We start from the raw sequence: 16320 nt of genomic DNA on the forward strand, positions 1-16320 counted from the left end.
TACCAAAGGAATAAGGGTAACAGATAAGGGACTGGTGGCAGCAGGGCCATTTAACCACCTTGTGATCTTACATTGCACGCAGCAGTATCCCATGCCCCCAGTTGGTGCAAATCTGGTTTTTAAAAGAAACACACAAGGAGCACAAACTCTCAGCGCATGAAGATGAGATTTCACTTCCTCTTTCATTGTAGACTTCCCAACTTCTACTTCTGGATAAAACCAAACTTGCCCTGGGACCAAAAAATTACTATAAACTTTTTTTTTTTTCCTATTTAATTCCCTATCTTCTTGGTGGTAGAGAGGAACCAGCTCTTCGGTAAGGATTTTACAATACATCATAGCTTATTTTAAAAAGTGGGGGCAGTGTGGGAGGAGTGTTGCCCAGTGGAAAAAAATTCTATTAGTGCCACAGTCAGGATATTCAGAGGTCCTTTCCCAATGGTTGTTGTGGGGAGAGGGCTTCTAGTTTATGTAAGAGGTCAAGGAAAGCTTATCTGAGAGGGAGATGTTTGAGCTGAGACTGAAGGAAGCACGGGAGCAAGCATGGAACAACAAATTATGTCCAGACAGTAATAGCAAATGCAAAGGTCCTGAGGCAGAGACATGCTTGGTTACGGGAGGAACACCAGGGCCAGTGTGGTTGGAATGGTGTCAGCAAGAAAGATAGAGGCAGGGAAAGGAGGTCAGAGAGGCAGGGTGGATCAGACCATGCAGGGCCTTGAGGACTGTGGATCTTACTCTGGGAGGGGAGGGAAGACACTGGAAGCCTCTGGGATAATGAGTAGCATTCTCGGTGACTGATGTCCTCCAGAGTATACTTGAGGGGAATACAGGGCTAGGCTGGGGCATAGGGACAAGTGTGAAATGGTGGTGTGGGGGTGTTCCTATGCTGGTTCCCAACATGGAGCTTGCACACACATGCGTGGAAAACCTGAAATCAACACTTAGCCTGTTTCATGGGATTTTTGTGCAGGTGTACGAGGATGTGGGGAATGCGTGTGGGAGGTACTTCATAGGGTAAATGCCCCTTCTCCTCTTTTACACTTGAGTCCATCATGTATCTTTCCAGCCCTCATCTAATAATTCAGTTAAGCCACTGCAGAAAACTTGGCAGGCACTAAAGGGTGTTCACACACGGGATCACTCCTCATCCCGTAAGCAGCCTCGGGAGGCGGGCGTTATTTCCCTCCTTTGGCAAATAAGGACACACAGAGAGGTTCCTGTCCAGATCACGCAGCTGGTTGGTGACAACTGAGGGAGAGAGCCAAGATTCTTGAGTGCTGACTTTCCCCCACAACCCTGTTCTGTGCCTCTTAAGCTACCAATTTACCAAGGCAGTGATCCAGAATTCGAGAAGATTTACACACAAGAGGATACACATTTGAGTTAAAGAAGGCCTGACTTTGTTGAGAATAACATGGAGAAGCCACACCCTGCCTCATGAGCAGGGGACTTGTTCTCTGGTTACATACGCCGATTTTGCGTCTCACCCTACCTATTCTTTTGTGTGATGTTCTACGCGAACTGTGGGAGAACATGGCTTGTGGAAAGACACGCCATTTACAGAAGTGACAGGGTGCCACTGTTTGTTTAAAACCCAAGCATGCCTGTTCTTGTGTCGGCTGAGGCCTGGGTCCGTCTGTCAACCAGAAGGGAAGGGAAAGAAATGAAAATTACTTACTAAATAGACATCAAGCACAGAGGCATTATCATCCTGCATTTCCAGAGCATTGGACTCCGAAGTCAAGTAGATGGTCCCCTCTTCCAAGGTAAATGTTGAACTGGAAGGTAACCCTTTACTGGAAAAACAAGGAAGAATGATGAGCACGTGGCCTCCGGAGCAAAATTCACGGATACTTGCAAAGTTGTGGCTAAAGAAACAGAGTTTGGGAAAGGCTTTCGGGATAAAAAAAAAAATGATTTTGAGAGTTCAAAGGAAATAAGGTCCTGCCCGGAGATAGGCTCACTTGAGTTCAAGGAATTTGGTGGTGCCAGCAGATTTTTCTGTCTACTTTCCTCCAAGATACTTTAAATTTCTGAGAAGTGATTTGTGGGTCCCCAGCCTCGGGAGGGTGGAGAGCTATAATCCAGAGGCACAGGGCTCAGCTCTGACTTTGAGAAATTGGTTCCCACTGCTTACATTTTCCACTTGGAGTATTCATGCTCTGGTAGTTGATAAAGATAACCTTGTGCACCATCTCTCTGCTGTTCTCTTTTCCTTTTAGGTGGGGAAGGTCCAGTTGTAACCATGGTTCTCAAACGTAAGTGTGCATCAGAATCCCCTGGAGGGTTGGTTAGAACCCAGTTTCCTAGGACCTATACCCCCAGATTTGATGAAGTTGATCTGACACAGAGCCCATCAGTTTGCATTTTTTAAATTAAGTTTATTTATTTGAGACAGAGACCGTGCGCGCAGGGGAGGGGGAGAGAGAGAATCCCAAGCAGGCTCCACAGCACCGTTGGTGCAGAGCCTGATGCAGGGCTCAAACTCCCAAAACCGCAAGATCATGACCTGAGCTGAAACCAAGATTGGGACACTTAACTGACTGAGCCACTCAGGCGGCCCATCAGTTTGCATTTCTAATAAGCTCCAAGGTGAGGCTCATGCTGTTGTCCAAGGCCTACACTCTGCCTAATGATGACTGACGTAGGGACCGAGCACTCTGTGATGTGCTGGTGAAAACAGCCTACATGTGCCTTTGGTAACAGGAAGGACAAGAGATGCAAAGGAAGGCAGCCAGACAGGCATACTCGTGAGTGAGGTACGAGGGAAAACCACCTTGTTTTGTCATGATGGGAGAGCCACTGGCACCTGTTGAAGTAATCAGCCCCCTTTGATAGTAGTGACACTGGGAATTGAGCTAGGAGCTCAGGAATGCACAAGTTAGATCTTTAAACTGGGAATTTTCCACGGGAAGGTTTTGCAAGAACACAGCGTGGCCAACAGCAGTGGAGGAGAGGACTATGGGGGCCCGGTGAGCTGTGGCAAGGGGCTGGCCATCGCCAGGTGGAGCCCACCTGCCAGGGGACGAGAGTGGGAGTGTGGAACACTGCTCCCTCTCAGCTGCCCTGTGACCAGGTCCTGCCACCCTGTAGGGCCCCACTCCTAGCTCACTGCTTCTGAGAACTCTAGTCCAAAGCCATCCTCTGAGTTTTTTGTCGGAGCCTCCCAGCTCAACAGGAGACTGACAGGACCTTCTAATCCTCTGCCCGTCCCTACTCTGGGAATGACACATCATTTTCTTTCTGTACATGTTTACCCATCAGTTGAAGCTATGTCACATAGTTAGAAATCCTGACCTTTTCAATACTGGAAAAAAAAAAAAAGGATCACTAGAATTGTATGAGTCTTAATAAATCAGGTTCATTTGCATTTTTTCTGATCATAAAAGATACTGAGACAATAACTGTAAAAATACTACAAAAGTAGCGAGAAGGGCACGGGAGTCTCCTGTGGGCCTCTCGTTTGGTGATGGGGGGGAACGTGAAAACGGAGGGGTAAAAGCCACTGCACTCTGCCTGGACAGGTTTTCTCTTACATTCCAGACATTGTAGAAAAAAAAAGTCCTCTTTGTTTTCAAAAACCCCACAGTGTGGGACACACAGTTTGTCCCGAAGGACTTGAAAGAGCAGGGTGAGTGTGACCACTCTCCATGGAGCTGTTGACTTCATAAACCTTTAATGTTTATTTCTGAGAGAGAGAGAGAGAGAGAGAGAGAGGCAGAGTGTGAGTGGGGGAGGGGCAGAGAGAGGGGAAGACACAGCATCCGAAGCAGACTCCAGGCTCCGAGCTGTCAGCACAGAGCCCGACGTGGGGCTCGAACTCACAAACTGTGAGACCCTGACCTGAGCTGAAGTTGGTCGCTCAACCGACTGAGCCACCCAAGCGCCCCATTCTGTAAACCTTTGGAGATTTCTTGGTTTGGTAAACTGTCAGCCTGCAAGGGAAGCAGCTTTGAGAAGCACTGTGTAGCCGTGAATACTGCTCAAGTTATTTTTTGCACCAAAAGGATGCAGTGATGGGTTTTAAATGACGTTTGCGGGGTGCCTGGGTGGCTCGGTCGGTTAAGCGTCCAACTTCAACTCAGGTCATGATCTCGCGGTCCGTGAGTTCGAGCTCCGCGTCAGGCTCTGGGCTGATGGCTCTGAGCCTGGAGCCTGCTTCCGATTCTGTGTCTCCCTCTCTCTCTGCCCCTCCCCCGTTCATGCTCTGTCTCTCTCTGTCTCAAAAAAAAATAAACGTTAAAAAAAAAAAATTTTAAAAAATGACGTTTGCTTTTCAGCTGCTATACTGTCACTCACGAAAAACGAATTATCTACTTAAACATCAAACCAAGAAACAAGGTGGTCAGAGAACATATGAGTGTGGTATGACTTTTGATTTTTATCCCTATTTTTGGGGTTCATTAATTTATTTTTATGTAATTAAAAAGTCTCTAATGGCTTCTGGGGAATTTTATGAACATAGAATTTATTTGGTGAAGTTCAAAGCTAAGTTTTCCCCTTCTTGTCTGAGTTTTTAGTTGTGATATTTAAGAGTATAACCAAGAAGATTCTGGAAGTGATTTTTCACTTCCAGAGGCTCTGTGGAGGCTCTGGAAAGCTCTGTAGGCTCTGTGCCTAAAGTGGGGCTTGAACTCTTGATCAAGAGTTGCATGCTCTGTGGACTGAACCAGCCAGGTGCCCCTGGAAGTGATTTTTCTTAAAATTAAAAAATTTTTTTAATGGCAATACATGTAGCATAAAATATAGCTAAAAGTCGTGTTCCTTTTTCTCCCATCCTTTTGTGATCCAGTCACTCCCCTGGAAGTAAACTTAAATATTTTTCAATCTAACATTTATCTTCTATTTTTGGTAACTATGAGTAAGTTACTAGCATGGTTGAGAAAAACAGGGTATCCTGTGGGATTTGACAGGTACATGTATCAATTATTTTACCTAAAATACACTGTTATATTATAGAAAACAAGAAATACCAGATTCCCTCTGTTGTTATCTGATCAAATTTGATAAAATCAGATACCAAAAAAAAAAAACAAAACAACCCACTCTATTTGTACTGTTTCTCACATGTATCAGGATTCTTTCCTATCCCAACAGAACGTTCTGAGCATCATTATATTTCGGGGATGAAAATGAGGCCCATAGGGACTTAAATCCAGGTTACGTAAGGACCTCTTAAAACAATAAAAAGGCAAATCTCCCAGTTGAAAAATGAGTAAAGGATCTGAATAGACACTTACCAGAGAAGATATACAAATGGCCAATAAGCCAATGAAAAGATGCTCAACATCATCGCTCATTAGGGGAATGCAAAGAAAAACTATACCAAGATACCACCTTCACACCCACGAGGATGGCTATAAAAAAAGATGCTAACAAGAGCCGGAGAGGATGTGAGGACACGGGAGCCCTCCTCCACTGCTGACGAGGTTGTAGAAAGGTGCAGCTGCTTTGGAAAACAGGGTGGGGGGTCCTGAAAACCAACCGACCCAGGAATCCCACGCCTAGACAAACAGCCAAGACAAATGAAAACATGCGTCCGCACCGAAACCTGTACACGAATGCTCCCAGGACGCAGGCTTCAGAATAGCCCCAAAGTGTTCATAACCCAAATGTCTACCAGTCGATGAACGGGTAAATAAGTCCTACAATGGAATGTCATTCAGCAGTAGGATAACAAACGACGGATGTGTGCGACAACATGGGGGAATGTTGAGAACCTTATGCTAAATGGAAGAAACTGGTCCTAAAGGACCACATATTGTATGATTTCACTTATGTGAACTGTAGAGAACAGGCGAATCTAGAAGAGACAGAAGGCAGATGAGTGGTTGCTGGGGGTGGGGGTGGGGGTGGGGTGGGGGGAGAACAGGGAATGACCACTGTTGGGTGGGAGTTTTCTTTAAGTTTATTTTTATCTATTTTGAGAGAGCATGCTTGGTGACACCCATGTGTGAGGGTCTACAGGTGGGGGAGGGGTGGAGAAAGAGGGGAAGCGAGAATCCCAAGCAGGCTCCATGCTGTCAGCAGACAGCGGACTTGGGGCTTGATTTTACAAGCTGTGAGATAAGGATCTGAGCCGGAATCAAGAGTCGGATGCTTGCGGTGCCCGGGTGACTCAGTCGATTCAGTGCCAGACTTGATTTTAGCTCAGGTCATGACCTCACGGTTCATGAGATCGAGCCCTGCATTGGGTTGTGCACTGACGGTGCATAGCCTGCTTGGGATTCTCTTTCCCTTTCTCTCTGCCCTCCCCCACTGGCCCAAGCGTGTTCTCTCTCAAATAAATGAATAAACATTAAAAAAAAAGAAAGAGCTGGGGGCGCTTGGGTGGCTCAGTCGGTTGAGGGACCAACTTCAGCTCAGGTCATGATCGCACAGTTCGTGAGTTCGAGCCCCGTGTCGGGCTCTGTGCTGACAGCTGGGAGCCTGGAGCCTGCTCCGGATTCTGTCTCCCTTGCTCTCTGCCCTTCCCCACTCACACTCTGTCTCTCTTTCTCTCAAAAATAAACATTAAAAATAAAAAGTGAAAAACACAATTACCATATGATCCATCAATCCCATTTCTGGGTATATAACCCCCCAAAAACTGAAAACGGGAGTCTCCTATATTTGTTCACCCCGTGTTACAGGCTAAACATTGTGTCTCCCCTGACCGCCCTCCACCCACACCCCTACCCCACCCCTGTTCATATCCTGACCTCCAGTACTTTACAATGTGTCTATAGATAAAGTCTTTAAAGAGGTAATTAAGGGTAATGAGATCATTGGGAAAGGCTCTAATCCAATATGACTGGTGCCCTTAAGAGATGTGTACGTGCACAAAAGACGTATAAAAGACCATGTGAAGACACGTGAGGGACCTCAGAAGAAACCAAACTTGCTGCCATCTTGATCTTGGACTTCTTGTCCCCAGAGGTATAAGAAAATACATTTCTGTTGTTTAAGCTACCTAGTCAATGCAGCGTTGTTAAGGCAGCCCTAGTGAACAAATATACCCTTGTTCACAGGGGCCAACAGGCAAAAGCAAATCAAATTGTCCACCGATGGAGGAAATGGATAAACAAAATGTGATACATACGCACAAGGTGGAATTATTCAGCCTTGAAAAGGAAGTGAATTCTGACATGTTAATGGGTGAATCTGTAGAACATGGAACCAAGTGAAATGAGCCAGGCATTAGAATACAGATATTGTATCAATCTACTTACATGAGGCATCTAGAGTAATTCAACTCACAGAGGTAGAAAGATGAATGAACGGTGGTTGCCAGGGGCTGGGGGAATGGGGAGTCACTTCATGGGGACATTCAGTTCTGCAAGATGAAAAGAGTTCTAGACGGGTGCCTGGGTGGTTCAGGAGGCTGAGCGTCTGACTTCAGCTCAGGTCATGATCTCACAATCCTTGAGTTTGAGCCCCACGTCGGGCTCTGTGCTGACAGCTCAGAGCCTGGAGTCTGCCTTGGATTCTGTGTCTCCCTCTCTCTCTGCTCCTCCCCCCATTTGCACTCTGTGTGTGTGTGTGTGTGTGTGTGTGTGTGTGTTTCTCAAAAATAAATAAACATTAAAAAAATTAAATGACGAAGATGGGAAATTTTATGGTAAATGCACATAATTAACAAGCTATTTAAGCTTCCAACATTTCAATTTAAAAAATGACATAAGAACTCTGTAAAATACATACAGCCCTATGTCAAGCATCAGGCATTGATACACTTAAGTCCCATTAAATGCACTCAAAATAATCTGACATTAATACATCTTGGCACTGAGCTACATGACCAATCCACTAATCTTTATATTTGCTATCCTCCTTATTCAGTACATACTGAGTGAGATCCGAGCACAGAACTGACATGTTACCTCCCTAAAACTATTACATCAGGTACTAACTACCGCCTGAGAAAAGGGGAGAATGCATTTTAGGAAAACAGATACCTGAGCTGCTAACGCAGCACAGGCAGACTGGGAACTTTGGAACGAGACAGTTTTGAATTCTGGCTCATGTGCGTGGTTGTGGGTGATACTGGGTAACTTTTTTAACCTCTCTGGAACTCTGGAACTAGAAGCTCCAGTTTCCCACACATAAAATGAGAACAATATCAAACATGCAAGGTTGTTGGAGGGATTAGCCTCCTGCATGTACCACACAAACACCCTTTTATGCACGCTGTGGTCTAGGGGCCAGGAGGGAGCAGAGATGAAAATCAACGTCTCTGCCTCATGGAATTTACATAGTATTGAGGAAGGCAAATACTTCAAGCACAGAAAAGAGATACAAGGGAGGGAGGGGCGTAGACCATCTGTACACAGCAAACTCTCCCTGCTCTTCCAGTGGAGTTTTAAGGCTCTCAGGCATGAGTTGGACACTAGGGGACACGTGTATGTCCCCTCTACTCCATGGGACACTATCCTGCCCTCTGTAGTATCCCACTGAAGTACCTATTCCTGGGCCGGGACAGGTACCCCACTCCCTGACAGCTCTCTCTAATGATCACAGGCTAACTGCCCCACTCATTTCTTGGCTTCTCTAACCTCTTTTATTTTTTTCTTTTTAAAATTTTTTTTAAACATCTATTTATTTTTGAGACAGAGAGAGACAGAGCATGAACGGGGGAGGGTCAGAGAGAGAGAGGGAGACACAGAATCTGAAACAGGCTCCAGGCTCTGAGCTGTCATCACAGAGCCCGACGCGGGGCTTGACCTCACAGATGGCGAGATCATGACCCGAGCCGAAGTCGGATGCCTAACCGACTGAGCTACCCAGGCGCCCCTCTTTCATTTTTTTCAAAAACACTTTTAATGTTTATTTCTGAGACAGAGAGAGCGAGCGAGCGTGCAAATGGGGAGGGGCAGAGAGAAGGGGAGAGAAAGAATCCCAAGCAGTCTCCATGCTGTCAGCACAGAGTTGGACGTAGGGCTTGATGTCACAGACCACGAGATCAAGACCTGAGCTGAAGTCGAGAGTCCGACGCTTAACCGACTGAGCCACCCAGGCGCCCCTTGTCTAACCCTTTTTAAAGGTGGGAGACGGGTAGTCAGCTACCAGTTGCACAACTGGTTTTTGGCCACTTGCTTTTCAAGTCCTGCACGTTTGTTTTGGGCTTCAGTTGAAGCTGATAATAAAAACAATTCATTTTAACATTCTGTTATGTTTTTAGTCAAGAGATTAATAAAGGTCAGAGACACCATTGGAGATAAAGCTGTATCTTTGCTAATCAAGAAGCGCTTCACATAGAATACAAAGTTATTTGTGCCATAGAACCTTTCCACTGTATCCTTGAATGTGCATGCGAACGTCCATTGCTACTTCAAAAAATTAATGAAATGTAATTATTAAAATAGGGAGGGGAGCCTGGGTGGCTCAGTAGGGTAAGCGTCTGGCTTTGGCTCAGGTCATGATCTCACAGTTTGTGGGTTCGAGTCCCATGTTGGGCTCTGTGCTGACAGCTCGGAGCCTGGAGCCTGCTTGGGATTCTGGGTCTCCCTTTCTTTCTGTCCCTCCCCTGCTCACACTCTGTTTCTCTCTCTCTCAAAAATAAATAAACATTAAAAAAAATTTTTTTTTAAATAGGGAGATAATACAAGAATAAACCATCCAACAGAGCCACCTGGATCCACTGCCTGCAGCCATTTCCTCCGTCCTTGGAGATGCCTTGAGGAGTAAAGGTAAGATTAGTTCTAAAGAGAATTTTCCCTTAAATGCCTGAGCCACTGGTCAATTTCATGTTTGTTTCTCTACCATTCCGACATTAGGGGACATTCTTGCTCCTTAGCCCTGTTTTCTTACTGCACTGTAGATTTCCTGGGCATTAGAAATTGGAATCAATTTCTAATTTGACAGATTTCCAAAGTCCTTTTTAGGGGTCACTGTAAGTGAGAGTATCTCTCTTGGGAGCAATGCCCTGAAAGCCCAGTGGTTGTGGGAGAGGACCTGCCATTCCTTAGCCTCCAGCTCCGGAAGATCCATTTCTAGAAGCGATGTTACTTGGCTGGGTTGAAGAGTCTGGCTGCCTGCCTGGGTTCTGCACCATCAACTTTTGCCACAATTCCCTCAGTTCAGACTGAGGGCTAATTGAGACTAATTTGCAACAAGGCATCCAGGAAACTGTTAATCTCCCCAGTTCTGTTCTTCCCTTGTAAAACCAAAGGAACTGCCAATACTCTGCAGCTGCTCAGGGCTCAGCTCTCTGCACACGCTGCAAACTTGTCATAGGGAAGCTGTTCGGGAGGGGGCATTTCACCCCCTGCAGGGACGGGGGGGTGGGGCGGCGGAGAGACAGACATTAATGGTTCTCTGATGTCACACAATGTTACGAGCAACGTTACTTTGGCTTCATTGGAGAGCACCAGCCAGCCTGCCCTGCTGAAAACAGTCATCGATGATTTTATAGCCTGGAACACTCTGATTTCTGTTTGCAGACCTAATGAGTGTTTTATGGCTAATTCTCAAGGGGGCATTTGCTCTGGGGGCATATGGTATGATCCACAGTTTTTTTCTTTAAACGTTGACGTCTCAGGAGCGCCTGGCTGGCTCAGTTAAGTGTCTGATTTCAGCTCATGTCATGATATCATGGTTCGCGGGGTCGAGCCCTGCACTGGGCTCCACGCTGATAGCCAGGAGCCTGCTTGGAATTCTCTGTCTCCCTCTCTCTCTGCCCCTCCCCTGCTCATGCTCTCTCCAAATAAACTAAAAAAATAAAATAAAGTTAACCTCTCAGTGCCTTTATCTTCTCATCTTCTTAGTAACAAAAATATATCACATGATATAAATGACATAAGATGAAAATACTTTCCTGTCCTGACCCCCAACCTACCCCCTTCCTTGGTGTGCAGCTCCTTGAGTGATTTCACTTTTTAAAAACGTTTATGTTTTATTTATTTTTAATGTTTATTTATTTTTCACAGAGACAGAGCATGAGCGGGGGAAGGGCACAGAGAGAAGGAGACAGAATCGGAAGCAGACTCCAGGCTCCGAGCTGTCAGCACAGAGCCCCACGCGGGGCTTGTCAACTGCGAGATCATGACCTGGGCCAAAATCAAAAGTCGGAAGCTTAACTGACTGAGCCACTTAGGTGCCACTTAGGTGGAGATTTTAGTGTTCTTTCTCTCGTGGTTTTATTTAAGCCATTTTCTTTTGGAAACATCTCAGCACCGAAGAGAGGGGCAGGAAATAAAAGTAGCTGGACAATGGTATTGTCTTTTTTTTTTCCCCCCCCATATTTAGCCACTTTTTCCACTTAACATGGCAGAAATAACCGCCCCCAGTGATTTCTCTTTTTAGCATTTCTGGTGGTTCTCAACCCTCAATAGGAAGGACATACACCTTTCCTACACAGCACTTCCTCCCAATATCTATTTATATTTAGTATGTAACTATGAATGATACACTTAATAACTTTTAAAATTCCATTAAGCATATGCCATGTATCTTTAACTTCTCATATTATTTCATCTTTGTTCCTGCCCTCTTCTCTCGCTTTGTATCAGACACACTTAAAAAGTTTTTTCTCTCTACTTTGTCATGTCTGTTAACGTTTATATTCTATCTTGTAGCTATAACCACAGTTTTCCTGCTTTGTCCATGGATTGATTCTAAAATTAGAAAACTGACATGCAGATTTATATTATCAGGGCTATGGAAATATTGTTCACGCCTGGCCAACAGGGAGTCACTGTTCTGTTTCCCCACTCTGGATTCAAAACCACGCTTGCTGGGCTGTGTAAAGAAAAATATTTGCAACCACAAGGTTAAATGGAGTTATCTTTGACAAAGCAGGAAAGAGTATCCAATGGAAAAAAGTCTCTGTAACAAATGGTGCTGGGAGAACCGGACAGCAACATGCAGAATGAAAATAGACCACTTTCTTACACCGTACACAAAAATAAACTCCAAATAGATGAAGGACCTGAAAGTAAGACAGGAAAGCATCAAAACCCTAGAGTTAAGCAGGAAAAAAACCTCTCTGACCTCAGCTGCAGCAATTTCTTACTTGACACGTCTCCAAAGGCAAGAGAATTAAAAGCAAAAATGAACTATTGGGATCTCATCAAGATAAAAAGCTTCTGCACCGCAAAGGAAACAATCAACAAAACTAAAAGGCAACTGATGGAATGGGAAAAGATATTTGCAAAGGACTTATTGGACAAAGGGCTAGTATCCAAAATCTATAAAGACCTCACCAAACTCCACACCTGAAAAACATGTAATCCAGTGAAGAAATGGGCAAAAGACATGAATAGACAATTTTCCAAAGAAGACATCCAGATGGCCAACAGACACATGAAAAGATGCTCACTGTCACTCCTCATCAGGGAAATAGAAATGAAAACCACACTGAGATATCACCTCACGCCAGTCAGAGTGGCAAAAAAGAACACATCAGGAGACTGTAGATGCTGGAGAGGATGTGGAGAAATGGGAACCCTCTTGCACTGTTGGTAGGAATGCAAACTGGTGCAGCTGCTCTGGAAAACAGTGTGGAGGTTCCTCAAAAAATTAAAAATAGATCTACCCTGCTACCCAGCAATAACACTGCTAGGAATTTACCCAAGAGATACTGGAGTGTTGATGCATAGGGGCACTTGTTCCCCAATGTTTCTAGCAGCACTTTCAACAATAGCCAAATGATGGAAAGAGCCTAAATATCCATCAACTGATGAATGGACAAAGAAGATGTTTATATATACAATGGAATACTACTTAGCAATGACAAAGAATGAAATCCTAGTATTTGCAATAATGTGGATGGAACTGGAGGGTATTATACTAAGTGAAATAAGTCAGAGAAAGATACCATATGTTTTCACTCATATGTGGATCTTGAGAAATGTAACAGAAGACCATGGGGGAGGGGGAGGGGGAAAAAGTTACAAAGAGGGAGGGAGGCAAACCATAAGAGACTTTCAAGGACTGAGAACAAACCAAGGGTAGATGAGCGGGGGCGGGGGGGGGTGTTGAGGAGAGGGGAAAGGCGTTGATGGGCAGGGAGGAGGCCACTTGTTGGGATGAGCACTGGAAATGAATTTGACAATAAATTATATTAGAAAAAATGGAGTCATCTTTTTAGTTTTGCTTAGATTCACCATGTTTTAGGCTGCTTCACCTTGGGGGGTGTTTTTGCCCTTTAGAAATGGACTCCCTGCCATGGGGATTAAACCCAGAGAGAGAGTATGGACTACTAGCCCTGCTCCTGGGATCGTTAGTTATTGGTCTGGGCAAGTCCTGACACTGAGCCCGGGTTTCCTCGTGTATATCGGGAGTGACAGGCCCCGCCCCCCTCATGGGGTCATCCGGGGGACCAGGTCAGAGGGTCATGCTCTTCCGTCCAAATGCAAAGCAGCAGCACCTTGAGTTTCACCTCTCAAACTGCACCTGTTCCGTGGTGGGGGTGGGGCTTGGACGCGACCTGCCTGCACAGATTTATTCTAACATTTTGCAAAGAATCCGTTTCTGCTCTTTTGAGTTTAGCCGCCAGAACGTTAACTGATGAGAAAAGCGGACAGGAAAGATCTCCCTGTAGAGAAAACCCACAAGGGCAGCCAAGTCTCACAGGCTGCAAATACTTGTTCGGGCCTAGGGAGGGATGTCGCGTAGTAGGGGCACACACTTCCGATGCGATGCGATGATCAAGCCAACACCCCCCCCCCTCAGAAAAGCTCCCCTCTTGGCGTTATGGTTGGGGGGGGCGGGGGCTGAGGCAGCCATGGGGTGGGGAACTCTGAACCATGGGCCCTGCTTGCAGCCCCGGTAGAGTCAGCCTGCAGGTGCCAGGGCGGCGCGCCTCCTCCAGGGTGAGCTCCTGGGCTGAGCATGCAGGCGGGTCTGCGAGACTCCCCGGGGTGGCCCCCTGACACGTGGGAAGCCCTCGGCCACGGTCAGGGCATCTCCAATGCTTCAGCCACCCAGCTCCCAAACCACGCAGGGGGCTTCCAGAGAGATCTGCTGCTCCCTCTCTGCCTTTTCTGCAGGCCAGCCAGGTGCTGCGGTGCTCTCCCACTTCTGCTACTTTTAGACGCGGAGGCCGCGTGTTCCCGGGGCGGGGGGGGGGGGGGGGGGGCGGTCGGAGCGGTCACTGTCTAGGGAATCCACTGATGGCTGCCCTGTGGGGCTCCTGCTCTGGGTGAACCTGCCTGTCTCCTCACAGAGGTGAGCGCCCGAGGCGCCAAGCCTGCGGCAGACGCAGCACCCAGGGCGGCACTTTGACCCGGCAGGTGAAGAGACAAGTGAATGAGGGGCCGCCAGGTCTCGGAGTTCGGGGAACAGGAATCTGTGCCGCTGCTCCCGGTTCTAAGAGCTGGGGGCAGCTGAGCGCCCCTCCCCAACCACCCCGCCCCCAGCAGCTGAGAAACACACGCAAGAAAGAGGAGCATGGGGTGAGGAGGGGTTAGAGGAAGAAACCTCTTCCAGAAAGGAACCCTCCTTCAAGTTCAGGGACCTCTCCCACCATGTATTTCTAGGAAATTTATTTTTCTTCCCATACGCCTTTAAGCTGGCCTTGGTCACTGACATCGATGTCGATGCTGTGATTATTTCATTTAATGCATTATTTCATTTAATTGGTCAAGATAACCCTGTTAGGTTGGGTCTCCTCCTATTTGTAACGTGAGTATTCAGACGAAGTCCTCGAACCACAGTTAATAAATGGTGGCCCCTGGATTCCACCCAGGCCTGATGACTGGAGCCACGCCCTACACATATTGCCTCCAAATAGCCAACTACTGCAGAGAAATAGGCGTTTGCTGTCTTCTAAGATATTCAGCTTCTGCGTGAAATCAAAGGAGAATGTCTCCATGACCGTAGGGGTCCTGACTGGGAAGGGGCGGGAGGGAACTTTCTAGTGTGAAGGGAATGTTCTTTATCTTGGTCTGGTGATGGTCACCTGCGTGTATACATCTGTCAAAATTTGTGGAACGACACACTTGAGGCTTGTGCATTTTACCATATACAAATTATATTCCAATAATGAACCGTCAGCATGAAAACTGTATCTGCTTTTCTACTCCGAAACTAAGGCATTCCTCCAAAAGTAGACTGAGTGCCTACTTTGTTCCAGGGACTGTGCTAAAAGCAAAACAGAAGTCAGTAAATAGTTTATACGTGCCTGGGTCAATGACTTAAGTCTTTGAAAAAAATAGGAAAAATATATAATGATTGCTAAAAAAAAAAGCAAGTAAGTACATATATCATCATTATAAAATATAAAAAAACCAAAAACCAAAAATTTAAAACCTTGACAATCAAAGAAATTTCTCCTGGGCTTTACAATGAATCATTTCTGTTCTCTTGGAAAAACATGTTTTCTGTTCAATCTGGCAGACGTTAGTATCAGAATTAATTTCCTTCCCAGAGTGCTTATGCATGGAGTTGAGAGATAATCTATTTAAGTAGGTCCCAGAGGTAAAGCTTAGGGGGATAAAACAAATTCTAATATGAGCAGTCCATGAAAACACCCCCAGATAAGTGGCAGGCACTGAAAAGAGGTGATTGTGCTCTAGCTTCAGCAAAGCACCACAAAGGCACCAGGAATTTGAGACCTTTTGTATCCCAGGGGGCCCATGGCCGCCATGGCTGGGAGAAGCAATATGGGACGTGGAAGAATGACCCAGAACAACAGGCAGGGTAGCTGAGTTCTTGGTACTCACAAGTTGTGTGTGCTGTGAGGACACACAGGAGCTAAGGGGTGAGGAGACCCACTTAATATCCCGGGGATCCCGTTTCCTCCTCTGTAAACATCAGGACTTTGAACTTGATGAGGTCCTTCCAGTTTCAGAAAGCTTGGATTCTAAGCCTAGTTGGCCATCTCTCAATTTCCCCAGAAACCAAAGCCTGAGATCAGAGTAGCATATCAGAAAGTCTGAAATCAGGATGCTGAAATGGAGGTGCCTTTTGCTGTCTAAGGTGCTGGAGGTGCCTTTTGCTGTCAGTTTCAGAGAAACTGAACAGGAAGAAATTCATTCCCAACATCAGCGCAATATACTGCACCTCAGTGATGTAACTAACTCCTACTACAGATGATGTCAGGCAGCCAGATATTCTGCTCTTTACACTTACTTGCTACAAGGATTGGAAAAAATAGTCTAGAAAAGCAAAGTTTCATTCAGAGAGATGGTGTTACGGGTTGAATTGTGTCCCTTAAAATTCCTATGTTGAAGTCCTGGCCTCCTGGACCTCAAAATGTGACTTTATTTGAAAACAGGGTCATGGCGGATATAACGAAGACGAGTTCACACTAGAGTAGGGTGGGGTCTAATGTAGTCTAACTGATGTCTGCGCAGGCACACGGGGAGACCACCCTGTGAGCCCGAAGAACAGACT

The 16320-nt window shown here is 46.0% G+C and overlaps 1 protein-coding gene across 8 annotated transcripts in view; it reads right to left on the reverse strand.

Annotated features, from left to right (window-relative positions):
* PIP5K1B (phosphatidylinositol-4-phosphate 5-kinase type 1 beta) overlaps nt 1-16320 on the reverse strand; it is a 313556-nt gene that overhangs the window by 24861 nt on the left and 272375 nt on the right. For all 8 annotated transcript variants that reach the window (XM_058695763.1, XM_058695762.1, XM_058695764.1 and 5 more), the window contains one exon: nt 1682-1799. In XM_058695763.1, the coding sequence (XP_058551746.1) occupies nt 1682-1799 (118 nt within the window). The remainder of the gene's footprint in view (nt 1-1681; nt 1800-16320) is intronic.

The sequence above is a fragment of the Neofelis nebulosa genome, chromosome 12, assembly GCF_028018385.1.
Source record: "Neofelis nebulosa isolate mNeoNeb1 chromosome 12, mNeoNeb1.pri, whole genome shotgun sequence".
Classification (NCBI taxonomy): Eukaryota; Metazoa; Chordata; class Mammalia; order Carnivora; family Felidae; genus Neofelis; species Neofelis nebulosa.